The following is a 26,711-nucleotide window of genomic DNA, read 5'->3' on the forward strand; positions in this document are numbered from 1 at the left end:
TACTGATAGTGTATCACCAGCAGTGGAAAGTAAGCACATTTACTCAAATACTGCCCTTAACAATTTTGAGTTACTCACAGTTCACCTGAGTGGTTCCATACAATACAAAAGATAACAGTGTTTAAAATTAAAACCAGGCTTTTTAGCTTGTGGCCCCTTTATTAAAAAATAGTCCAGCTGGGGTCCATTATGTACATTACACAGTACATTTTGCTTACAGTACTTTCACACTTTTACTTTAATTTTGAATGCCTTATTTGTAATGGAGTATTTCTACATTGTGGCATTAGTACTTTTACTCACAAGTAAAATATTAGAATACTTCTTACGCCGAGATGTATCACAAGTGTAGATATTTCAATGCAATGCTTTGTTGACTCGCCTTTACCTGTAGCACTGCATTAGCAATCGCATAACTGTCGGGCCTCCCATTGTATTGTCATGGTGCAGATATAAATAAACAGCTCATCTCTCCTCTGGTTCACACACCTCTGTGTCTGGGAGTGTTCTGTGAATGCGTGGCATGTGCTGGATGTGGCACACCCAGCAGCACATGGGCAGGACTGCTCAGACTACTGCGACAGATGAAAGTGAGTCACAGTGCAGGGAACAAACAGATGGAATCAAACTGGATCATACGCCATCTTTCCTGACACGCCCTCGGTGTCGTGCATCATTCATACCTTTCTAAGAAGGTACATACGTGATTATTAGTAAAAGGGGAGCAGTGTCGTTCATGTGTGACAGACAGGTGTAAAACACATTTTGATCTTACATAGATTTCCTTTGAAGCCTTTAGCTACCTGAAGCTGAGACCTGTTTGACTTCTTGTGGGATGTGAATTGTTGGCTGAATTTGCCCATAAAGCAAATGAGAGCAGTTTTATTCTTTGTGTAGGAATTGGCTATCTAAAATTTGAGATGTATTATACAAACAAACATTTAAAGGGCTGAAAAACAGTAGCTCTGCAACTTTTAGATCCTAATTCATTACCAGACTTTTCAGCAATGCTTTTTGAAGAGTTTTTCAAGTGAAACTGGAATGGGCTTGTTGTTTTTACATTCGCACATTACTCAAAGAGCCTCCAGCACAATAACGTCAAGAAGTGCACCAGTAAAAATATGTTTTATGTAGCTGGGATAATTTTTCCTGCCCTCACGAAAGACACGTAGCCAGTTAACTCTTGTATAGTGTCAACACTGTCTGTGTTTATTTTTGGTGCCGATTTGGCCATGAAGAGGACATCACATCTCTCTCTCTCTCTCTCTCTCTCTCTCTCTCTCTCTCTCTCACACACACACACACACACACACACACACACACACACACACACACACACACACACACACACACACACACACACACACACACACGTATCCAAGTGACAGCCTGCCATTTTCTCAGCCAGGCCCACTTTAACACTAGACAATGAGATGAATAACAGGTGTGATTCACCAAGTGCTCCTCGTGACTGAGGTATGTGAAAGTACGGTATACGAAAATTACCCTTTCGAAACCTCCACCTACAGTTTCGTCACAGCAAACTCAAGAATGGCTTAAAAAATGCACTTGTTCATGTATTGGGTTCATTTTCACTGCAACGCTTTTTACAGATTTAACTCCAAGTTATTTGCAAATAAGGCATTTATGAACTTCTATATAATAGGTTCCTCATAATACCAAAACCCAGGAGCTAATGAAGTATTTGGGAACAACTACTGTTAATTGATGCTAATAATGTAACAAATATTGGATGTACTCATCTGTCTTCAAGGAGCGTTCAGAGGCACGTTAGTTGAGAACTGGTTTGTTGACTCCAAGAGTGAATACATGGCAGTACAAAAAAAAAAAAAAAAACCTCTTCAGTGCCTCTATGGTAGGATGTAGTGTCAGTCTGCTCTTTACTGATGTTCTGGAGCCATGCTTTGTTTTTCATGTCTCAGATGTTGAAATATCAACAGTGAGATGGTGTTTGTTTTTTTCCTCACAGTCAAGTTTGGACAGTTTTCAAGGGTTTGCCGTGCCCACACCCAGAGTCCCCCTCTTCCCCCGTGTCAGCGTTCCAAAGCTAAATGGTTCAGGTAAGCATTTAGCTCCCCAAATATTTCTTTCTACATGGAAAACATGCTCAGATGTAGTGTCTTTACTAAGACTCAGTTGACAGCAATCACATTGTCTCCATTAAGGGTTGAAAATGCAGGGCAGGTAAATGTTTGCTCAGGCAGTTGCTCAATAGCCCTCCTAGCATATTTACAGAATGGGAGTGTTTGCATCTATAGAAAAAAGTGGATTTCTTTCACTCCTAAATCTATACAAGATTGTCCTCTTGTTCATCAGGCTTTTAAATCTAGAATTTTACACCATTTTATTGATTCCTTATGATCTATCTTGTTTATTTCCCCTTTTTAACATATCTGCTTCTTAGTGAATGGAGTCCAGGAGTTCTCTTGTATTTTTACTGTCTTACTGATATAATAACATTTCTCAAATAATTCTGATACTAGAAACAAAGAACAGAAACACATGTTTGGTATTGCTCTCTCTCTTGCTTCTTCTTTCTTTTGGCTTTTCTTTTTAGTCGCTGGAGATCACTTGTCCAATGGGTCTGTGCATGACTTTGTGGAGGAGGAAATATTTGTTCCTCCTCCTCCTCCCTCTTCGGCACCTCCACCCCCACCAGGGACTTTTATCCCTCCTCCACCAGACTTCATGGGTGACCTGAACAGTCTAGACCTGGCAACTCGTCAGCCTCCTCCCATGCCTGCTCTGAAACCCACTTCATTGGCATTGTCCATGGGAGACTTAACCTCCTTAAAACCGCCACCAATGGCTCCACCAAAACCTCCATCTACTTGCTCTACTGGCTCCTCATCCTCCATACCCATTTCTACTCCACTACCTGCCATAATTCCAGAACATCCAAGATTTGCCCCACCACAGCCCCCTTCTGAAAAGCAACACAAGACTTACAAGACACCACCTCCAAAACCCATTAGACTGTCCTCTATCTCCACCCATGACTCTCCACCACAGACTCCTGCCCCACCTCCCCCTGTGCAGACACCCACACTGTCCACCTTCAATCCCCAAAACACAGCAAAGCTTTACAATATTCCTAAGGTCTCAATTCTCAGCGGGTATGAGGATCGTGACACAAGACCCAAGCAGATGTTACTCCTGGAAGATTCTGGGTCTGTTAAATCTGCCCCAGTGCTTGTCCAGGTGAATGGGAATGCCCCAAAAGTGGTTTCACCATCTAAACCAGTTTCCAAAGATGTACAGGAGCTGAAGGAGAACTTACAAATCACCCAACCCTCCCCATCACCCCAGCTTGAGCCAAACAAGGACACTACAACTGCACCACCAGAAATTGTCAAACCTCTTCAGAATCTACATCAGGCGTTGCCACAGCCTCAGAAAGTTCAAAACAGATGGGTGAATTCAGAGCCCAGCAAGGACAAACTTGAAGAATCTCCAAGTCAAAGTCTCAATACTGGGACATTCAGTCCGATGTTAGATTGTAAACTGCGCAACCTGAAGAGTAGTGAAACCAGCGGGCCACGAGAGGGACCTGTAGCTTCCCCGCTGGCTCTTTTAATGGCAGCTAAAGAAAGAGATAGACAGAAATCGACTCAATCTCTGTCGCAGCAAAACAGCAGCAAGAAGAATCAGCAGCTTAGTGCAACCATTCACCCAAGTGACTCAAGTCCAAATTCCTTTATTGTAACCCCAAGGTCCAGTTTATCCTCTTCTTTAACATCTCAGGACACGACACAGGAGAATCCAGAGTCTGCCAGTCCTGTGGAACACACGCAAACTTTTCAGAGTCCACAAATATCCAGCAGTCCTGCACTGGTCAAGGATCAGATGCCATCAACCAGTCTAAGTCCCAACATTACGGCTGCGTCCCCAAGTGTAACCAATCTGGTTCCTCAGAAACAAAATGCAGAGCAAAGCCCCTCACAGTCTCAATCCACACATGATAAAGAGGAGTTAAGTATGCCACTACTTCCTCCACCGCCAGAGTTTGATGATTTAGAAGAGATTATGGAGCGCCCTCCTTCCACCCCTCCACCTGACCCTCCCATGAAAAAGGCACCAGCACCAGCTGTGAGTCCTCTCCTTCCAGCTCAAGTTCCCGCTCCTCCTCCAAAACCAAAACTTCCAGCAGCTCCAAAATGGCCACCTCTCAACAATGATGTCAAACTAAAGCCACCAGTTCAGGAAAAACCCAAGGTAGCCCCTTCCCAGCTACCATCCAATCTTTCAACCAGTCAGACCACACTCCTGAGCATCTTACAAAAGAAGATGTTGGAAATGGACCACAAAATAGCCCCAGTGAAGGAGGCAGAGTCCAGTTCTGATGACTGGGGCACCTCGTTTTCAGAGGGGGACAGTGAGGTCTCTGTTTTCCCCAGAGCCACACCACAGAGCAAGAATTATCCTGTAGTCAACAAAGCAGCGACCTTGGACATGCGGGAGCTGGAGGGTAAAGTGGGCAAAAAATGTCAGATGTCCTCAACCCAAGTTCCCACCAGGTAAAACTTCTCAAATATGACACCTTCACTTTTTGAGACAATAAGTCCAGTGTTTGGGTACAGATCCACTCATAATCATGAATCTGTTCTTCTTTTCAGCAATGGACTGCAGTCAAAACATCAGTATGGCATGACCTTCACGGTTCGGCCTGGAACCAAACAGCCCATTACTCTCGTTAGTAAAGGGGAGTCTCAATGAGATGTGTAAATGTTCTTCTGTTAAGCACACACTGCATGTGATTGGACAATACGATTTGCATCAGAAGGAATTTATACAATGGGGAACAAAGCACAAAAAATGAGTAACACAAATGTGGTTGGCAAATATGTTACGAATGTCTCATGATGATGGTCCATTCAGTCATGATCTGAATGTATTGCTTATTCTATGGAGAACACACACTCAAATAGTCTTTTCTGTTGTCATATTATTTTTTAAGAGTCACATTCAGCCACAATCACTTTTTTTTTTTAAGTTTTTTTTGTTTCTTTTCTGACTGCTGCTGTTTATTCAGAGTTGAGGTATATGTTGCATATGTTGCCTTTTTAGACAAAGCTCTCAAAGCCTCATGGGTAATATTAAGCAAATAATAAGCAAATTCTACTAATTAATGTTTTATGCTTAAGTTGCTCATAGCTGGAAAGTGGATGCTGAGTAAAGATGAATCCAAGATTATTTAGCAATTTGTCAAGCCTTTAATGGATTTATCTGTAATGTTGATTGTAAAAAACAATAATACTGTACAATGTAATTATTGTGGTTCATGCTCTAATTACATGTGCCACAACTGAAATGTTCTTTCACTGTTACGTGTACATTATATGGATCCATTAGAATGACGCAAACAGCTAATTCAGAAAAGTGCCAGAGTGCGTTTATCTCTTGGTAGGATTGTTTCTCATATTTATTTATCTAGGAAATGTTTTGCCATCTGTATAATAGTTATTCAACTGCAGTAAAAAAAAAATTGTGTCAATGTACTTAGACTCATGTTGTTTTGCTGTACATATCAGTTTGTTTAAGAGGAAAAACAGAACTTGGATATTATAAGATGTAATCAAAGTATTTAAAATATTGTTTATTAAGTCTTTCAGCAGAGCTGTTTATCTATGTCAAATGTTGTCCAACAACTCCCCAACTGGAAAATAAATTCAAGTAGTAACTGCATGTTTCAGTAAATGTCCTTAAGCGTTTTTGTGACTATCAAGTTGTCTGTTGAGAAAGACAAAAGTGCACCACGTCGGTGCTTTTGGGTATGAGAGTGTGAGTGTGTGTGTGTGTGTGTGTGTGTGTGTGTGTGTGTGTGTGTGTACATGCACGACAATTATCACCTCTGGCATCTCATCATACAAGGCTACAAGCAGCTACAGCAGCTGCTTAAGTCAAAAGTCAGGGTGAGGATCATATGAGGCTTTTAACTCAATATGCATTTTTTTGGATTGAAGGGCCAAAACAATCACCCAGCACATCCTAACTGACCTGGTTTTGGAGAACAATTTTGCCATTAATACATTTATAGTGATGAAAGAAGTAACACCACCAAATGCAGTGGTTGATAGTGAGGTGCTTCCCCTTCGATAATTAAGGTAATTACAATTTAATTAAACTCCTTAAAAAAGTAACCTGGCAAGCTCATCATTATTAAAAACAGCATTCCATTATTAACCATAACTGCTGGCATTCAGTTACTTCACTGCTTTGTCTGACTCTCCACTGATGGCATTATGGTGTTATATAGGCCACAACACAGTGTTCTGGTGTCATGTGAAAATGATTATGCCATCTAAGTCCAGTCTACAAAGTCAGACCACAGATTAGTAATGACACCTCACTGCCCACTCACGCTGTGCAAATTACACATGTAATCTTGTTAACTTCTGAGCCGACCGCCCACATGAACACATAACACACTACCCTCTTTTGACCCTCAGTAACACTACACTGTTTGTATATAATAGATTCCAGAAAGCACAAAGAAACATGAAAATGGTTGTGCCATCACCATATTAAGTTACCTTTAATGTAAAATTATGCAATACAAATAGTTTCCCTCAAGTGTGGTTGCACATGGAAATGCAATACAGTATGAAAGAGGTGGACAGAGAGAGACCGTATCATGATGATGCAGTTGGGCCAGCATTGTGCACATATCTGGGGTACTACATGACAATGACAATGCAACACTTTAATCCATATTTTCTGATTGACAGAATTGACTTTTTAGATGAACGTGAACACCCCCTAAAAAACGGGGGAAAGTAGTTATTTCTAAGCCATGCTCTTCCAAGGTGTGAGCATCTGTCGGGTCTAAGAGGAGGAGTTGGGAGCTCCAGCAGCCAGACCCACCGTGTGGTGAAGCACAAGGTGATCCCAGCCTATGGTTGTGAGAGTGTTGGAGCCACCATGGAGCCAGCACACACCTTTGACGAAGTCCTGGTGTTGCCGATCTCTCAGTCTACAGAAGAAGAATACATGATTAGTCCTTCTAATTGTACACGAGATGAACCGGGTGCTTTAGTATGAAGTACAAAGACTCACATTTCTCTTAGTTCAGAGTTCAAAACGGCGAGGGAGCAATCATCACTTATGGAGGCAAGCATGGAGGCACTGTGATGGGGAAAGAAAGGAGTTCAAATTCTGTAGATTAAGCTGATAACAATATGATATATAGAATGTATGATGATAATACCTATGTGTAGAGAAGGCGAGCCCGTTAACTCTGCGGCTGTGGACGCTCTCCATCTGGGCTGGTTCTGTTCCCAGGAAGTCCTTCACAGTCACTCTGCCAAGCTCATCACCTGAGGTACAACAAACATGATCAAACATGCACAGACCACCAATCGAATGTCTCTGTCAATCAAGACTCTGCTGCTGGGCCTTACCAAAAGCAATGGTGCTTCTGTGGTGGGGGTGCCACGCTACAGTGGTAGGGCAGCAGCTGGGGGACTCGACATCTGAGACAAAAACGAAGACAGCAGTACGCACAATCAAAAAAGATACTGTCTTGACAAGATATAACACCATGTAATTACCTAGATAGACTGTGAGATTCTGGGATCAACAGTCACAAGATTAAGGCTCGTTAAATGAGACAGACAAACAGCCTCCAGGTAGTTAGTGAGACACTTGCCAACTGTCAGCGATGCTAATTTCCACTGGAGCTAAATTAACTCTGCTATATCAACAACCTGGTGAAGATGAGCCTGGCTCCTTAAGCTGGGACATGTTGCTCACCTATTCTAGAGGCAGGTTTGTTTGGCTTCCTCCTGTCCCACATCAGCACACGACCATCCTGAGGGAGGACAACGGGTTAAGGTTAAGGAGTGTTGTCTCTCTGCTCTTTGTATCTCTTTGTGTTTGTCACTGCGAGAATATTCACTGCAGCTTTCTTGTGTTGACACAAGAAGACAATCAGCAGAAGAGAGCGACACACTCTCAGCTTCAGGAACGTTCCACACACACACACAGTCAATCTGTCATACTGACTGTGCTGTCATATGCTGTTTGAGACTTTGTGACTTCTACATGTGAGTGCGTGTGTGGTTTTACATGATATCACTGTGTTGGTGTTATTCCTGTAACATTTTATGTTGCTACAGGACCACCATTGCAAGTGACCAAAAAGCAGCAAAGTCCACATAAGGAGGTGGACGAATGGGTCAAACATGGGACTTTAAACCCCTTTAATGCAGGTTCATGTCCTCTGTGGAACTTATATTTTTATATTTTATTTTTAGACTTACTGTACATATTAGCTTCAGTTTCTCTTTTTTTTAATTTTCAGCTTTCTGTCGCAGTTTGGTCTTGTTTAGGCAACAAAACTCCTTGGTAAGGTTTAGGATAAGATCATGGTTTGAGATAAAACAGACCCTTCTACATTGTTAAGCACGTGTTAGACAGGCCGACTCCTCCCATGTGCGTTTTATTTCCAGTCTTTCTCTTGACTGACAAAGCTATGACGTGATCAGAAAAACGTGATTTGTCAGGTGGTCCAATACCAACGTGGTGATATCACATAAACCAGCCACACGCCACGTGATATGTTCCTGTCTCATCTTTTTGACCTAAAGCTCTCTTTCTGTCGTCTTGGCTCGAGCTGAAGTGAGCATGCCACAGCCTGGCTGAGAGAGAGTTTGGGATTTCAGGGAGGGGTGAAAGCCGCTGTGAAGGAAAAGGGTGCGGTGGATTTATAACACAAGACAAGACAAGAGCATCATTGTGAATCTGAGTGCGGTACAATAATCATTTTATCTGGATTATCTTGTCTTCATAATTGCTGGAAGCTGATTGAATTGACTTTAAATTGCAATTAAAAATAAAATTCCCAGCCCCAGTGTTGCGTTTATAACAATGTTTGCAAACTATTGATCAGTGTCTTACCTGACCACAGGAGATGAAGAGAGACTCATCCATCGGACTGCAGGCAACACAACTAACAGGCTGTGTGTGCGCTGCAGGAAGAAAAAGTTAGAGAGACGTATTCAGTCATGATTTTTACCGTCTTGAGGAATCAGCATTTTCAGTGATTTTAAATTACCGCTAACATTTCAAAACCACACTCTTCCAGTTAGACAATTTACTCTGCAATCGTACCTGTAAATCACTAAATCACACAGTGCTACTGTATTTTTGCCAATGCTGCTGAATGCAGCAAATTTATTTAAATAATAGAACATTTTATTCTCCATTAAAATAAAGTTAACAAGAGGAATTTATAAGACAAGTGCCTGAAGCTTTTTAAGATATTGTGCACATAAACGAGATGAATCATGAATCAACAGAATGGTTCTTCTTATTATTTATGTGATTTATCGTTCTGCTGAACTTTAGTTGAAAGATTTAGACTTTGTGACAAAAATATAAAATTCAAACTTGACTTGAACATGATGTGATGGGTTAAAAAAAAACAAACTACTACTTTCAAGATGTTCCCTTACCATTGTACGTAGTGACAACTGTCTCCTGGCTGAGATCCCAGACTTTAATTCTGTAATGATGAACAAAGGGTGAGATGAGAAAGGGGTTAAAGAATTTACTGACAAAATCATATTACATACACAATCAACATGTTTCTGCAGTGACAATTCAGGCAACTACGTGTGTATCAGAGTAGGAAGAGAGTCTCACCGACAGTCCATGCTGCCGGTGACAGCTGTGTTGGCTCCAGTCACTGGGCTCACTGAGGTGACGATGTGGTCGTGGTCATGCTTGGTGAAGCGATTCACCAGCAGACGCTCATCATCTGCCAGTTCCCAGAGCTCTAAGGCACCTGCAAGACACCCAGTCAAACAAAAATCCAGGTTAACATTTACTCCTCAAGACCAGCGCTTGGTTCATGACTGCTATGTATCTGCTTGCTACCTGAGTCTGATGCAACCACAACAGCCTTCTCTGACACCCATTTGACATCTGTGACTCCAGCCTCAGTCTGCACACCAGCTTTGCAGAGTTCCTCATTGGGGGCCTTCATAGGATCACTGTAGATCCAAACAGATCCCTGCCAGCTCCTGCCACTGAGGCTGGAGGCACCAAGCAGCAGAGTGCCATCTGTGAAGAAAAAAAGACATCATAAGCTCCCGTAATGCTGCCAGGACAGATAAGTAAACAAGTTGAAGAGAGCCACTTCAGTTCAGAGTTGCTCATATTTAAGCTGCAAATTTCTTTCACATCCAGCCGCCCGCAAAATAGACAGCGTGTCACAACTGTTAAAAACAAAAATGTTGGTTATTTAACATTTTGGCGGATTGTATATGCACAAAATTAACAGAGGGCCATTGCGCATCAGTACAGATGTAAACAGTCTATAACCAAGTAGCTCCACACCACGTGTTTAACTGCGTAACCTTCAGACAGCTAGCCCTGATGCATACCTGCTCTGTATTGCGCCGAGCACAGATGCTTCTCCATGCATGCAGGAGCATTGGGGGGCACGTTCCACCGGTTCTCCTTGATCATGCTCGTATCCACTGCGCTGTTCATCCAGATAACGCACCTCAATGTGATTTTCCACACAACTGTAGTGCTACTTCAACGTTAGCTAGCTAGCGTTACTGTTTGGCTTCGGAGGCACCGCAGTTTTCGTCTTTGGTTCTAGTTTGTAAAGACAATTTAAAATCACAAAGATGTCCGCGTTGTGCCAGGAACTACAACCTGTAATGTCGTTAAAGTGGCCGTTTCAAAAATGAATGAACATGTGAACAGCAACACATGGGACCTAAGAACATGCAATTCAAGCCCCTACTAAGTCTTCTTCGTCGATATTGCGGCCTCTTGTTCTTCTTCTTCTTCTTTTAGGTTTTACGGAGTTTGGGGTCTTTGATGAAGCATTACTGCCATCTTCTGGAGTAAATAATATTATTGCATTCATGTTATTTTGTTATTTTTTTGTTGGTTCTGTCATAAACAAATACACATATTACACCTGTGTAATTGTTCACAAAAACAAAGGATAGAAGAAAAAAATGGATTATAATCCAACGTGGAAATTGGCAAAAAAATAAAATAAAATGGCAAAAACAAACAAATAAATAATAATAATTAATAATAGCACATATTTTTACATAATATATATTATATAATGAAATTAAAAAAGACATCAAATATATTATAACACAAACAAGAGGTTATGCTTAAAACTGAAGGATGGCACAGGATAAAAAACCATCAAAGTTTAAAGAAAATCTTTTTATAGTGGTCCTTGGCCCTGCCCCAAATCTTTACAACAAAGACTTCTCAGTGTCACACATACCTCCATGCACTGAAATGTTCATTTTACTGTATTAACTTTCATATAGCGTTATGACATCAAACTATCACTCTTGTCTTTCCCACTGTCATTGGTATTTTACTGCAGCTGACATCCTTATCATCATGCAGACTACAGTGTTTCTTCTTGTTTTCTTCTTCCTCTTCATACTGGCAAATAATATTTACACGTGTTCCTCCAGAGCTGCCCAGAAGGTGTCACAGAGAAAAATCACACAGGACTGACTTTTGTCTGTTAATCTGACTAACATAAAGCAACTGGTGAACAACTGACATTTCATTGTTACACATCTATTGGACCACCAAATTTAATGTCAGGGGGGAGGATTGAGGACATTTTAATGCCTTCAGTATTTTCATATGTAGCTGACATTTTTTCTATCAATTTCCTTGCTCCTTCAGGAATTTCATGCTCTGGAAACTGCTGACAGAGCAAAATAAATAAATAGATTAACTAGATTTAAATATTATTAATGATAATAAACAATTAGTGCTAAGTTGTACAGTAGTTACATGTTTGGGTGTTTTAGAACCGTGGTTAGCTTGTGACCCATTTAAATGAAAAATTATAAACTTGTTGACCATTGCTCTTGTTTATTTCAATGACGTTTAGAGGTTTGAACAGGTAAAATTATCCAGTACTTCACAAGAGCTGCAGTGATTTGAAATGCCTCTTGTTTTGTTTATGATGGCTTCACTTAGGTGGCTTGAATACTAAATCAGTACTGATAAACTTCAGATATCAGAGATTATTCTGCCAGCCAAATTGTGTCATTTTGAATTTTCAGGATGAGCTTGATGACATGGTGTTTCCACTAGAGCCTGTAATATATAAAATATGCAGAATATGATTTAAAACATGTGTAAAGTTGAATTTAACTAACAGGAAATCAGGTAGCCACGTCCTAGATTAAATGTTTTATTTTTTCATTTGTGCTGTGCATATAGTTTATAAATATCAACGAGGCCACCATTATGTGACCTGCTTATCACATAAACGCCACATTAAAGTGAGAAGAAGGGAAACAATTATTACAATCGCGTAAAACTGACTTTTAACCACATCGAAGCGCTATACGCTTTTATTATGAAAATAAAGAAACGGAAGTGGCAGTTGAATTGTCGCTCACCTCACACTTGTGTTCCTCTGTCTAAAATCGATAAGTGATTGGTTTTCTTGATTTTGTGGGTCTGGTAACGTGCTCACAGAAGGTAAGCACACAACTATGTCGAGTGGACTGAAATGTGAGCCGAAGTATTTTCCAGGCAACTGTCGTCGCTTTACGTGACGGTAACGTTAGCTTTGTAACGTTAGACGCGGTGACAGTGATGCCTTTGTCTCGGCTCGAACTCGGTGATGTTGACGGCTAACGGTGAACTGTAGCTAACGTTAGCTGCTGTGTGGTCCCTACCTGTCCAGCCTGAGTGGAAGGTACGTGGACAGCCGCCGCTCTGTGTGCTAGCTGACTGTGTGCACACCGGGCTGCGGCCACTGCGCAGCTCCGTGACATGTGAGGGAGCGGCGAACGCGTTTGGTCGGTCATACCTCCAGACACGCCAGCATCATTGCTGTCCGTTCATTGACATGTCATTCCAGGTGATGACAGCCAGCTGGTGTGGTTGTCACCTTTTCTAATGTGAAAATAAGGGACAGGAAATCTTCTAGGAGACTAGACACTCTGTGGAAAAACACCCTTGAGTTGTTTATTTCTGTTGACTTTTCAGAGGAGAAGTGTCCATTTGTGTCACGAGAAGCGTTTCAGTAGGGTTCAATGGTCATCTGGGGTGACATTAAAAAATGTCTATCATCTGGACTAACATGTTTCTCCAGTGGTGTCCCTTCCTTTCCCCAATTTTTAAAGAACGTGAAGGTGAAGCAGTAAAACGTCATATATTTGTTAGATTTATTATCAAATACATGCTGTCATTGTGACTGTAATGACTATTCTGCTGAAATAAGCCCAGAGACAAACATGATCAGCTTCAAAGGGCCTTTTTTTAGTGCAAAACATTTTGGCATGCTCACAGTAGGAAAAGCACAGGTGTGAAGAATAAAATGAACGATGGCTGCTTCAGTTTCGGGGTCATTCAAGAGATCTCTGGGACAATTGAGTCAAATGAAGTCATAGTAGTAACAACTATGTTTTTCCTACCACAACAGGTCAGAATGTGTATTGTGAAAAACCCTATTAGTCATCAATAATTGCTTAATCAAAGCCTCCCATTCACAGCAGTAGGGCTGCATCTGATTATTGCATCTGGTTATTTCATCAGTGAGTCATCTGTCGATTATTATCCAGATAATCCATAGTTGTTTAGTCTACAAAATGTCAGAAAATGGTGAAAAATATCAGTTAATGTGTTCCAAAGCCCAAGATCAAATGTCTTGTTTTGTCCACAATGCAAAGATGTTCAGTTCACTGTCACAAAGGAGCGAAGAAACCGGAAAATATCCATATTGAAGAAGCTGGAATCAGAGTTTTAGGAGTTTTCTTTGTTACCAAAATTACTGTTATCAAAATAGTTCATTTAGCAATTGATTACTTGTTGCAACATGCATCAACAGCGCATTGAAGTGTCATGAATGAAGAGGCCATTTTTAAACCTTAAGCCAACTTTTGACATTTTGTCTGTGAAATATAGAAAATATGAAACTGCCATTTATGTGTAGCATTAAGGAAGAACTGCATGTCACGACACAGTATTAAAAAAAGGGCCCCTCTCTCCATCATAAAACCCCGGGACAGTAGATCTAAATATTGTTCAATAATGCAAACATTGCAACTACTGAAGTGAGCAAAAACACTGAATAGTGGGAGAGAGGAAAGTGTCCCAATTGTAACTACAGTTATAAAATTAGCTCCGCAGTTGTGTTTTACAATGAATTTATTTTATAATTAGGAACAATGTTTGGTGGAAGGGGTCAACCCTGTCAGCAGGTGTAACTGACTGCTGCAGAGCGCAGCCAGTGTCCCTCACTGAGATCATTCTGTCACTCTTGTAGCTCATAGACTGTTGAAAAACAGATTATTTCAATGTTTCTAGCTCTAACGTAAGATTTCCTCCATGGCTCTTTACCTCAGGGATTCGTCATGGCCTTGAAAAGGAGAAGGGCGACATCCCCCTCTAGCAGTGTGAGTGGTGGAGATTTTGATGATAGCCAGACTTCATCGTTAGTGTCTTCAGTTGGGAGAAAGAGGAGAAGGACTTCAAACATTCCAACTGTGGATCCTGTAATTTTTTACAAATTTCAGAAACTGTTTCTCTTTTAACATTCTTCCTATGCAGATTAAGTAGTTGACACGGAGAAGGATGTGTTCACTGTTTCATCCCTGCCTTGTAGATTGCTGTATGCCATGAACTGTACAACACAATCAGAGATTACAAGGATGACCAGGGCAGGATGTTGTGTGAGCTGTTCATCAGAGCCCCCAAACGGAGGTGAGGAAAGGGATGAGTGCTCGTTAGCTATGTGCGTGTAATTACATCCCTTAATATCGAACGTGAGACACAGAAAATATACAAGTCCCCTTTTCTTACAGGAATCAACCGGACTATTACCATGTGGTGTCTCAGCCTATTGACATGATGAAGATTCAGCAGAAGTTAAAGATGGAGGAGTATGATGATGTTGAACAACTCACCAGTGACTTTCAACTGTTATTCAACAATGCAAAAACATATTACAAGGTAAAAAAAAAAAAAAAAACGCCAAACATTTATCCTAAGGTAAAATTGTGTATACATCTGTGGACCAAAATTCCATCTGTGTGGCTCAGGCTGTGCACCTACGTGAGTCTGTATTGCTTGTGTCCGTCTAGTCTGACAGTCCTGAGTACAGGGCAGCCTGTAAACTGTGGGACCTCTACCTGCGAACCAAGAATGAATTTGTTCAGCGAGGGGAATATGATGAGGATGATGAAGATGGCTACGATGCGCAAGACAACCCCGGGGGGTCCACTGAAGATGAGGTGACGCTCACACACACTGCTGATAACACAGATTTAGTGTCTAATATCCATCTTTAGGTTAGAGTCTATCTTGTAGTGGAGTAATTTTTCAGTGCACGTGCTGTACATCAATGAGATGATACAGTATTTCCATACCCTAAACTGCACGACCACTTGTGTGTGACAGAGTGCACCTACTTGCTTGAAAGAGGTCCTCGAGCAGCTCCTTGATGCTGTGGTGTCTTACACTGAGCCCACCGGCCGTCTGGTCAGCGAGCTGTTCCAGAAGCTTCCCTCCAAAATGGTATGAGCAGCTTCAGCGTGACTTCAGACATTAGCAGTCAAATGAGTGACTTGGCTTTGATGCACAGTTTGTCTTTTTTCATCTAGCAATACCCAGATTATTATGCCATCATTAAGGAACCAATAGATCTGAAAATCATCGCTCAAAAGATTCAGGTAGGCTATTGCCCATGGTCTGTTGAATGTTGATTTAATTATTTACTAATTTAATTTGAGATGTGCCAGTCAGCTGATGTGGGCTGGTCTGAGATCAGCTGAGCCATCAGCCAATGAAACTAGAATGCCATTTGAGCTCGACCTCCGTGGCCTGTCTGAACTTGCTCTATGCTTCATTTACTTTTAGTTGGGCCACTACAGGGGTGTCAGTGCCATGGCTAAAGATATTGATTTGCTAGTCAAGAATGCCAAAACCTACAATGAGCCTGGATCACAAGTGTTTAAGGTGAGTACGTAATTGAGAATATGATGCATGCTGGAAGTCATTAACACTGTTTGGCATACAAACCTGTGATGATCTACTCTTCTGTTCCAGGATGCAAACACCATCAAAAAGATTTTTGCACAAAAGAAGTCTGAGATAGAACACGGAGAACCGATCAAGTCCAGCATTCGTATCAGGTAAACAGGAGATGAGACTGGGAATAATGTGGAATAAAATCATGTTAAAGCCAGTAACGTTGGAGAAACCACCAAGAGTGAACTAGCCACTCATACCATTTTTTTTCTTTTTTGTCAGCATTTGATTTGTTTTCTGTCACGATGTAAAGAGAATTTCAACAAATATAACAAGAAATGCTTCTAAAATACATTACAGACTCTAGTTTAACCTTTGATTTTAAGTGTGTTGGTCTTCTTCTGCTTCTTCTGTCTGTCTGTGTCAGGAACAGAAGGTCTGCCCAGGGAGACCGCCTCTCAGCCATCACCATGGCCCTTCAGTATGAAAGTGATGAGGAAGGCATACTCTCTGGTACATCCTCACCTCTTTCTCTTCATCAAACACACATGTGCATCCACTGGACATTCATAAAGATTGACGAGTGTGTCATCAGTTATCTCCTGTATTTCTCAGGCTCTGTCCACTATGATGAAGGGGAGTCTGAGGCAGAGAGTATGACCTCTAACATAGACATGAGTAATCCCATCTTCCAGCTGTATGAGGCCGTGCGAGGTGCCAGGAATAGCCAGGGCCAGCTGATCTCTGAGCCTTTCCTGCAGCTGCCCTCCAGGAAAGACTACCCCGACTACTACCACCAGATCAGTCAACCCATCTGCCTCCATCAGATCAAGTATGACAGTACAACTAGTACTGATCTAACTCAGTGTGTGTTTGCATGTCAACAAAGATGTTTTGTTTTGCATTCTTTTTTTCACATCAGTTTTTTTTATTTCTTTATTTAAATCCCTTTTAAAAGTTCATTAAAATGAATAACCTACATTTGATTCAGGGTTTAATTCCAATTTGAGATGGATTGAAACCCATTCTTTCTTCATGTTTCCACCATCGATTTGTTTCATTCAACATTCTCTCTTTTTTTTATTTTCTACCCCTGTGGCATCACACACACACACACACACACACACACACACACACACAGTGCCCAGTACAGTATTTCTGTGCCCTCCTTCCCAAATGTGAGAGCCCGTAATTCCCCACAGGAACAAGATGAAGAACAATGAATACGAGAGCGTTGAGCATGTTGACTCTGATCTGACGCTGATGTTTGAGAACGCCAAACGCTACAATGTTCCTCACTCGTCCATCTACAAGCGTGCACTCAAACTCCAGCACATTCAGCAGGTCAGTCTCAGTCCATACTTGTCATAGTTGTCGTGGTTTTCAGAGGTGTTCCAACTGTTAGATGCATTTATCACCTGCTGTCTGTGCAGATGAAGAGAAAAGAGCTTTTGCAGAGGGATGATGATGATGGAGACAGCATGCTCTCCTCTGCCACCTCTGACACCAGTAGCACAAAAAGAAAAAGGTTAGCAATCTGTCACATTTCACTTGATCAGCTCCATCTAGTTGCTTTGCTGTTTTGTGGGGGTTTGACTCGCATTTTGTCTCCAGTCACAAGAAGAACACAAAGAAAAACCGAATGAAAATCCTCTTGGCTACTGTGACTGAGGCGCGAGAAGCTGGCACCGGTCGGAGACTGTGCGACCTCTTCATGGTCAAGCCTTCGAAGAAGGACTATCCCGATTACTACAAGGTCATCCTTGAACCAATGGACCTCAGGACCATTGAGCACAACATCCGCTCAGACAAGTACATGACAGAAGATGCAATGGTGGAGGATATGAAGCTGATGTTTCGCAATGCTCGACACTACAATGAAGAAGGCTCCCAGGTAACAGCTGTTTGGTATTTTTGTCTACCTTTCATTGGTGCTTTTATACACTGAACAAAAATATAAACGCAACACTTTTGTTTTTGCTCCCATTTTTCATGAGCTGATCTCAAAGATCTAAAACATTTTCTATATACACAAAAGATCCATTTCTCTCAAATATTGTTCACCAATCAGTCTAAATCTATGTTAGTGAGCACTTTGCCGAGATAATCCATCCCACCTCACAGGTGTGGCATATCAAGATGCTGATTAGACAGCATGAGTATTGCACAGGTGTGCCTCAGGCTGGCCATAATAAAAGGCCACTCTGAAATGTGCAGTTTTGCTTTATTTGGGGGGTCTGGGGGGGTCAGAAAACCAGTCAGTATCTGGTGTGACCACCGTTTTCCTCACGCAGTGCAACACATCTCCTTCGCATAGAGTTGATCAGGTTGTTGATTATGGCCTGTGGACTGTTGGTCCACTCCTCTTCAATGGCTGTGTGAAGTTGCTGGATATTGGCAGGAAGTGGAACAGGCTGTCATATACGCTGATCCAGAACATCCCAAACATGCTCAGTGGGTGACATGTCTGGTCAGTATGCTGGCCATGCAAGAACTGGGATGTTTTCAGCTTCCAGGAACTGTGTACAGATCTTTGCAACATGGGGCCGTGCACGATCATGCTGCAACATGAGGTGATGGTCGTGGATGAATGGTACATCAATGGGCCTCAGGATCTCGTCACGGTATCTCTGTGCATTCAAAATGCCATCAATAAATGCACCTGTGTTCGTTGTCCATAACTTACACCTGCCCATACCATAACCCCACCGCCACCATGGGCCACTCGATCCACAATGTTGACATCAGCAAACCGCTCACCCACACGACGCCACACACGCTGTCTGCCATCTGCCCTGAACAGTGAAAACTGGGATTCATCCAAAGAGAACACCTCCCCAACGTGCCAGACGCCATCGAATGTGAGCATTTGCCCACTCGAGTTGGTTACCACGACCAACTGCAGTCAGGTCGAGACCCCGATGAGGTTGACGAGCATGCAGATGAGCTTCCCTGAGACGGTTTCTGACAGTTTGTGCAGAAATTCTTTGGTTATGCAAACCGATTGTTGCAGCAGCTGTCCGGGTGGCTGGCCTCAGACAATCTTGGAAGAGAACATGCTGGATGTGGAGGTCCTGGGCTAGTGTGGTTACACATGGTCTGCGGTTATGAGGCCGGTTGGATGTACTGCCAAATTGTCTGAAATGTCTTTGGAGACGGCTTACGGTAGAGAAATGAACATTCAATTCACAGCCAACAGCTCTGGTGGACACTCCTGCAGTCAGCATGCCAATTGCACGCTCCCTCAAAACTTGCGACATCTGTGTCATTGTGCTGTGATAAAACTGCACATGGCACAGTGGCCTTTTATTGTGGGCAGCCTGAGGCACACCTGTGCAATACTCATTCTCTCTAATCAGCATCTTGATAGGCCACACCTGTGAGGTGGGATGGATTATCTCGGCAAAGGAGAAGTGCTCACTAACACAGATTTAGACAGATTTGTGAACAATATTTGAGAGAAATGGATCTTTTGTGTATATCGAAAATGTTTTAGATCTTTGAGTTCAGTTCATGAAAAACGGGAGCAAAAACACAAGTGTTGCATTTATATTTTTGTTCAGTGTAGGTATTGTAACTTCTTGCTCATCCGCATTTCTGAGTCTGAAACATTTGTTTGCTGTTGTAAAGACAAGTCCACTTAGGAATCAGTTTTAAAGTGGGTAGATAGACTAAGCTGGCAATCTGAATGTTGACAAAGGTTAGACTTAACTGTAAGTGAACTTTAGCTCGAGGAACCAGGAGCTTCTCATGATGAACTTATTTGTTGTGTTGAAGGTCTACAATGATGCTGACATCCTAGAGAAAATAATGAAAGACAAACGCAGAGATCTTGGGCCAGCAACAGATGATGATGACATGATGTCCCCAAAACTGAAAATAAGTATGTCACTTATTCAGGCAGATTAACATCAATTTACTGAATGAAATTCAAGCAAATGTATGAGTTTGTTACCTTTTAAGCAGTGGGAAGATTGATTATCATTAACACACATACACTTTGCTTGATTGCAGGAAAGAACAACATTACTCTGAAGAAGTCCAAGTACTTAACACCCTTACAGCAGAAGCTGAATGAGCTTTACGAGGCCGTCAAGAACTTCATAGATAAGCGGGGCCGTCGCCTCAGCACAATCTTCCTGCGGCTGCCGTCACGTGCTGAGCTGCCTGATTACTACATCGCCATCAAGAAACCTGTGGACATGGAGAAGATCAAGAGCCACATGTTGGCTAATAAGTACCAGGATGTGGATGCTCTGGTAGAGGACTTGGTGCTCATGTTCAACAACGCCTGTACTTACAATGAGCCGGAGTCTCTGATTTACCGTGATGCCCTGGTGCTGCACAGGGTGCTGTTAGAGACGAGACGTGACCTGGAGGGCGGAGATGACGCCCACGTGCCCGATGTGCCCCGTCTCATCCAGGAACTCATCCGCAGCCTCTTTGTCTCCGTGCTCGGTCACCAAGATGATGAGGGCCGTTGCTACAGTGATTCACTCGCTGAGATTCCTGCCCTAGACCCTGCAAATCCTGAAAAGCCACGACTCAATTTTGAGATTATCAGGACGAACGTGGATCGAGGGAGGTATAAGAGGCTGGATGTGTTCCAGGACCACATGTTTGAAGTGCTGGAAAAGGCCAGGCGATTGAATAGGTGAGGTACTGTTGACCATACTGTACAAAACCTAATCAGTTGCCTGATCGTCCTGTTGTGCATTGATGTTATTTCATTAATGTATTAATAGAAAGTCAAAGTTGTGTTGTTACGCTATCATTGCAGGACTGATTCAGAGATCTTTGAAGATGCTGTGGAGCTGCAGCAGTTCTTCATCAGGATCAGAGATGAGCTGTGTAAGAACGGAGAGATCCTGATGTCTCCCGCTCTCAGCTACACCTCCAAACACCTGCACAGTGATGTGGAAAAGGAGAAGAAAGAGAAGCTTCCCAAGGAGTTTGAGGAGGACAAAATCAAGAGGGAAGAGGAAAAAAGGGGTATTCTTGTCAATATATATTAAAGGTCACAGCACATAGAAGTTCCATCACGCATTGTCTCAGAGTATATTGTCGCATTGTGTCACTGAGTCAGTTGTGAATTCCCAGAAGCTGAAAAGAGAGAGGACTCTGTTGGAGGATCGTGGCAGTCTAGCCTGCAACGCACATACAGTCAGGACTGCAGCTTCAAAGACAGTATGTACCACGTGGGAGACTATGTGTATGTGGAGCCTGCAGAGCCAAACCTCCAGCCTCATATCATCTACATTGAACGCCTTTGGCAAGACGACACTGGTCAGTCTCATTTTTGCACTAATTAGACTATAATTAGTATTTTCATATTTTCTGCAAGATTTTTTCTTACATGCAGCACCTACAATCAGTGTTCCAGTTCAGTAACTCCTAAACTTTTATTGAGACCTGTTTTAATAAATGCAGGTGAGAAGTGGCTATATGGCTGCTGGTTCTACAGACCAAATGAAACGTTTCATCTTGCCACAAGGAAGTTCTTGGAGAAGGAAGTTTTTAAGAGTGACTATTACAACAAAGCTCCTGTTAGCAAGATTCTGGGCAAATGTGTTGTCATGTTTGTAAAGGTAGGTTCTGTCTTCTTCCTGTACATTTGTTAGATCTAAGTTTTGCTTTTGAGCATTGGCTATTTGAATGTGTAATGACCAAATGTTTATTGTGTCTGGAATTTAAGGAATACTTCAAACTACACCCAGAAGGCTTCAGAGCCGAGGATGTCTTCGTCTGTGAGTCACGCTACTCTGCCAAGTCCAAGTCCTTCAAGAAGATCAAGATGTGGGCCATGCCATTGAGCTCTGTTCGGTTTCTTCCAAGAGAGGTTCCTCTACCTGTTGTCCGTGTGGCATCCATGTTTGCCCCCAAACAAGAGGAGAAACCGCCAGAAATAGCTGATGAAAGTAAAATGACAGATGGCATTGTAGACAAGGTAAACGGCAGTTTGTTTGTTTTTCCATTTAAAAATGATAGTGGACATGTGATAAAACACACAACTGTCAGGGAAATAATTTGTGTCTGCAGGAGAGGGAGGATGTTCCAATGGATATGACCAATGGGGAGCCAGGGTGTCAGTACTATGAACAGCTCTGCTACAACAACCATTGGCTGAAAGTCGGAGACTGTGTTTACATCGGTTCACATGGACTGGTGCGCCACCGAGTGGGCAGGTAGAGTAAATACACTTCTAGGCTTTACAGGACATGCTTACAGTATTCTGTATTTGAATGGTTGTCCATTGCTGGAGTGCATAAAAGTATTTAGTTTAAACTTGACAAACACTGATATTTTGTTTAATTGCTGTAAGAATGTTTTCAATAAAGGCACGCAAGCAAATTAATGCAAGGGCTCTCAGTGTTTTTTTTTTTTTCCAACTGACCATGGGACACATATCACCTTCTTCCCATCAATCATGGACACTGGAACTCTATATTGTGGTATGGTTGGAAAATAGAAAACACAGGGAGGTTGGCGCGATGGCATAGTCATGTTTTTGAAAATACACAGACTCACTTATTTCCAATGTCTCTAATACAACTTGTTTTTTAAAAATACGTTGAACAGGATTGAGAAAATGTGGATGCGAGATGGAGCAGGCTACTTCTTTGGTCCAATCTTCATCCATCCAGAGGAAACCGAGCATGAGCCCACTAAGATGTTCTACAAGAAGGAAGTGTTCCTCAGCAACCTTGAGGAGACTTGTCCTATGACCTGCATCATAGGTATCCTCCTCACTGAGCAGAATGCCAACACTTTGTTTTCCCAAATGCTGCAGTTCATCAGGCTGCATATGTGTAGTTGATGGAAATCATTTAATGCATTCACTGAGTCGTTTTTTTTGTTTCACAGGGAAGTGTGTAGTGTCGTCCTTCAAAGACTACCTGTCGTGTCGGCCAACTGAAGTGCCTGAAGAGAATGTTCTGCTCTGTGAGAGCCGCTACATTGAGAGTGAGAAGCAGATGAAGAAGTTCAAGGGTCTCAAGCGCTTTTCACTCTCTGGGAAGGTGGTGGAGGATGAAACCTACTATTTTAGGTGAAAAGCCTTTACATGCTTTAAATGAACTGTTCATGCCACTGTAGGACAGAAAAGACAAAAATCTTTTCTAAATACAAATTTCTAAATCTTTGGTTGTGTCCTTTGTGATTGTCTACACCTGTTTTCTAGCTTCATGAAAGAACAACTTTTAGGATTTAGGATTTATTTGGAAAGGTGGATAACTTGCAGCGTATATTTTTCCGATTATCATATACAGGAAGCTTATAGTACCCCAGAAGGAGCCATCCCCTCTGCTGGACAGGAAGATTGAGGAACTGGAGGCCAAGTTTGCTGATATGACAGATGAGGAGCTAGAGGATCTTGGGGATGATGATGGCGAGCTAGGGGACCAGTCTCTTCCTCAGATGCAGTCCTCCATGTCTAGTGACATGGATATCATGCCTTACACTCCTCCACAGGTGAGGGTGGAAGCTTTTCAAATTAACAACCGGTTCTGTAACTTGTAGCATTTTTGCAAACACTTCTCCTGTGATTGGTTGCCAGTCCACGCCAAAATCCATAAAGGGCCTTTCAAAGAAGGAGGGCTCAAAGCGGAAGATCAACATGAGCGGCTACATCCTGTTCAGCAGCGAGATGCGAGCGGTCATCAAAGCCCAGCACCCAGACTTCTCCTTTGGGGAGTTGAGTCGCCTTGTTGGCACAGAGTGGAGGAACCTGGAGAGCTCCAAGAAAGCAGAATATGAAGGTGAGCAGAACCTCTTTAAATACTTGTCTCGATCCACATGTTTGTGTTTCAAGAAATGTGAACCTCCTGTGCTCGTCTTTGTTGTGCTGCAGAGCGAGCAGCTAAAGTGGCCGAGCAGCAGGAGCGTGAGAGGACCCAGCATCAGACATCCCCTAGAGCAGGTACCCCAGTAGGGGCACTGATGGGGGTGGTGCCTCCCCCAACCCCCATGGGGATGCTAGATCCCAGCATGACGCCTGTGTCAGGTAACCCCTCATAGATGCAGATGGATCTCCAGTGTACACTAGAGGGCTGGAATAAGAAGCTGAACTGCTATATGTATTCACATGTTTCAAATCTCCTAATCACACCCATGTCAGTGTGTTTGTGATGTCGTAGTGTCATGACTTGATTTCATGTTGCCTCTAACATCATTTGAAAAGCCCAATCCTTGATTGTTGTACAGTGCTCTTTATTCTTCAGCCTTCACATCATGGTAAAATCCACATGCCTGTATTTGAATGCAGAACATGAAATGGAAAGGTTGCTGTACGCCATTTGAGAATTGGGACTTAAAACAAGTTAGTGCTTGAAAATAGAGCATGTGCACCAACTTGTCATTGTCCATTTTTCATTTGTGTGGTCTTCATTTCCATTCATATCCATCATACTGATCTGGTGATTATATGACAGCATATATATTAACATTTCTGCATGCTTGGTAGTGAAGTAGTTGATGCATGTTTGACTGATGCATGTTGCTGTCTTGTGTTACTACTATTCCTTCTTAACAAGGTATGATGGGTGCATATAGGTCAGCTATGATGCCCCGACAGGGCCACGTTGCAGGCATGGTTAGTATGACTGGCATACCACCACATCACATGGGGGTGCCTGTCTTTCCCCAACATCTCCTGCCCGCTATGCCTGGGTTTCCTGGAATGCCGTACTTTGGTAAGAGTGCTGTCATAGCCACCCCACCTGCCACGCAGTTGCTTCCTGTCTACCAATCTGACTCGCTGGAGGGGCTACCTGTACCAATAGGCTGACGTCCTTGAACTGATGACTAGTCAGTTGAGAGCATATAGCCTCAACTGAGGCTTGGTTGTTTGTCCTGCTAATTACCAGTACGCTTGCTGGTAATGTGTCATTGCGAGAAACTCAGTTTATCCAATAAGAAAAAAAGTAAAGCTGATGTTATAATTATATTCATATTTGGCATTCATGAGTGTTCTAATGTGATTAAAATGACACTGGTTAATTTTAGTATTGGACGATTGTAGTATTTGTAATATTAACATTATCAAGTCTCCCACTGCACCTTCTGACAGTGTCTTGATGTTGAATATCCCAACAGGTGTCAGTGGTATGGGAGGTGGACCTGTTGCAGGAAACGTTCATGGATCCCAGGTAAGGCTCTGTTAGAAAGAAATCATTGTAAACCATTATATTGACACCTTGTATTGTGGCATATCCTATATTATCTTAGTATATTTATCATGTTATATAATAGTAACATATGTTCTTTTGTAGCTACCCAGCAGTGAGTTTCTGATTTTTCTTACATATCAGTATATTATGTGACACTGACTGTCAGTGTGTGCATTCTGCGCAGAGTCTCTCCAGATAACAGGGAAGTGGTTTATTTGCTAGTCACAGGTGCATACATTTACAAAACATCCACATCAGGATCATCACACTCAGCCAGGTGTTACTGGCCTTTACTTCTAGTGAAATGTCAAAGACAGGCCATGCAAAGCAATAAAGCACACAGTGATGCAGCCAAAGGGCAACAACCTGAACATCACTTCAGTATCAAGGAGAGCCCACCCCATGGATCTGACTTTAGCAATAAAAAAGATTTTCCTGAATTAATAAAGAAATAAAATACCATCCACACTGTCAACAATTTGACTACAGTATGCATGAAATCAGCAGTATCACTGCCTTATCCGTTATGCTAAGATTAGCAGAACAGGTTCTCCATCACTGTCACACTTACAAACAGACAATCAGAGAAATTATAAGATTCTCAATTAAATGTTCTTGATTCATTTATTCATTAATATTTTCATTAGGTGGGTTTGATGGGCCCGGGGCAGCAGGCTCCACCACCCTACCCAGGACAAGGCCAGGTGGGACAACCAGCTCTCCAGCAGCCCTCCACACCAGTGTTTGTGACCCCACCAGCCAAATCTCAGCGGCTGCTCCACTCTGAGGCTTACCTCAGATACATTGAGGGCCTCACAGCAGAGTCCTCTACCATTAGCAAGTGGGACCAAACTCTCTCAGGTTAGTCTTGTTTTTTGATCTCCAGTGATGAAGTCTACCTAAAATGACGATCACACTGACTGACATAGCTTGGAACGTATGTGTTTCTGGGTCCAGCTTGTTCAGCTGTAATCAGTGACCCCTGATCCAAGCATGAATCCATACAATAGGCTTTTTTCTTTATGACCACTAAATAAAAACATTTTAAATGTATGTTGTATTTGTGTACTTTCAGTTCAAAAACAAGATGTGCGCCTGACTAAAGAGCAAGAGAGCAGACTACCATCCCACTGGTTGAAGAGTAAGGGGGCCCACAAGACAATGGCAGATGCACTTTGGCGAATCCGTGACCTGATGCTGCGAGACACCCTTAACGTCCGTCAGACGCACAATCTGTAGCATGCTCGTATTCTGAGCCTCTGTTCCCTCTGTAACTGTGAGACAGGAAGAGGATCAAGCTCACTAAAAGTGTTAACTTTGTGTTGTCATTTAAAAATGTATTTGTAGTCCTAAAAGCTTTCTGTGTTGAAGCTGTTTTTTGTTTTACATTTCAGATTCTAAGTGCATTATTGTTAATGACTGTCATTCTGTGATGATTGCCTTCATGCTTTCATGATTAAAATGTGAAGAGTTCAGTTTCTGCTGCAAGTTATTTACTTACTGGAACCCACTGCATGTTAATGTCACTTTTAA

At 42.3% G+C, this 26,711-nt stretch overlaps 3 protein-coding genes across 8 annotated transcripts; 2 read left to right on the plus strand and 1 right to left on the minus strand.

Moving 5' to 3' along the window:
• The first annotated feature begins 3,815 nt into the window (after positions 1-3,815).
• LOC139329067 (formin-like protein 1) lies at positions 3,816-5,017 on the plus strand. Its single transcript, XM_070959194.1, has 2 exons — positions 3,816-4,538; positions 4,638-5,017. Exons 1-2 carry the CDS (start codon positions 3,868-3,870, stop codon positions 4,735-4,737), a joined length of 771 nt encoding a protein of 256 aa, XP_070815295.1. The 5' UTR covers positions 3,816-3,867; the 3' UTR covers positions 4,738-5,017.
• Positions 5,018-6,527: 1,510 nt separating this feature from the next.
• Positions 6,528-10,825, minus strand: wdr77 (WD repeat domain 77). The gene is made up of 10 exons (XM_070992738.1): positions 10,410-10,825; positions 9,901-10,086; positions 9,667-9,808; positions 9,477-9,526; positions 8,920-8,990; positions 7,774-7,831; positions 7,422-7,493; positions 7,229-7,337; positions 7,078-7,146; positions 6,528-6,994 (listed from the first exon to the last, which is right to left on the minus strand). Exons 1-10 carry the CDS (start codon positions 10,516-10,518, stop codon positions 6,847-6,849), a joined length of 1,014 nt encoding a protein of 337 aa, XP_070848839.1. The 5' UTR covers positions 10,519-10,825; the 3' UTR covers positions 6,528-6,846.
• Positions 10,826-12,410: 1,585 nt separating this feature from the next.
• LOC139351081 (protein polybromo-1-like) lies at positions 12,411-26,653 on the plus strand. 6 transcript variants are annotated; one of them, XM_070992752.1, is made up of 29 exons: positions 12,411-12,516; positions 14,388-14,537; positions 14,648-14,745; positions 14,847-14,994; positions 15,126-15,275; positions 15,442-15,558; positions 15,645-15,713; positions 15,901-15,999; positions 16,090-16,175; positions 16,439-16,524; positions 16,627-16,843; positions 17,214-17,355; positions 17,445-17,539; positions 17,626-17,905; positions 19,789-19,894; positions 20,026-20,665; positions 20,792-21,003; positions 21,112-21,297; positions 21,442-21,599; positions 21,707-21,958; positions 22,030-22,196; positions 22,591-22,748; positions 22,876-23,059; positions 23,280-23,481; positions 23,567-23,768; positions 23,861-24,013; positions 25,105-25,157; positions 25,826-26,039; positions 26,254-26,653. In XM_070992752.1, exons 2-29 carry the CDS (start codon positions 14,397-14,399, stop codon positions 26,415-26,417), a joined length of 4,779 nt encoding a protein of 1,592 aa, XP_070848853.1. In that variant the 5' UTR covers positions 12,411-12,516; positions 14,388-14,396; the 3' UTR covers positions 26,418-26,653. The 6 variants fall into 6 exon arrangements, with proteins under 6 accessions (XP_070848853.1, XP_070848876.1, XP_070848870.1 ...); XM_070992775.1 differs by having other exon boundaries at positions 23,861-23,929; XM_070992769.1 differs by having other exon boundaries at positions 22,051-22,196.
• Positions 26,654-26,711: the final 58 nt, after the last annotated feature.

This window comes from Chaetodon trifascialis, chromosome 3 (genome assembly GCF_039877785.1).
Source record: "Chaetodon trifascialis isolate fChaTrf1 chromosome 3, fChaTrf1.hap1, whole genome shotgun sequence".
NCBI lineage: Eukaryota > Metazoa > Chordata > Actinopteri > Chaetodontiformes > Chaetodontidae > Chaetodon > Chaetodon trifascialis.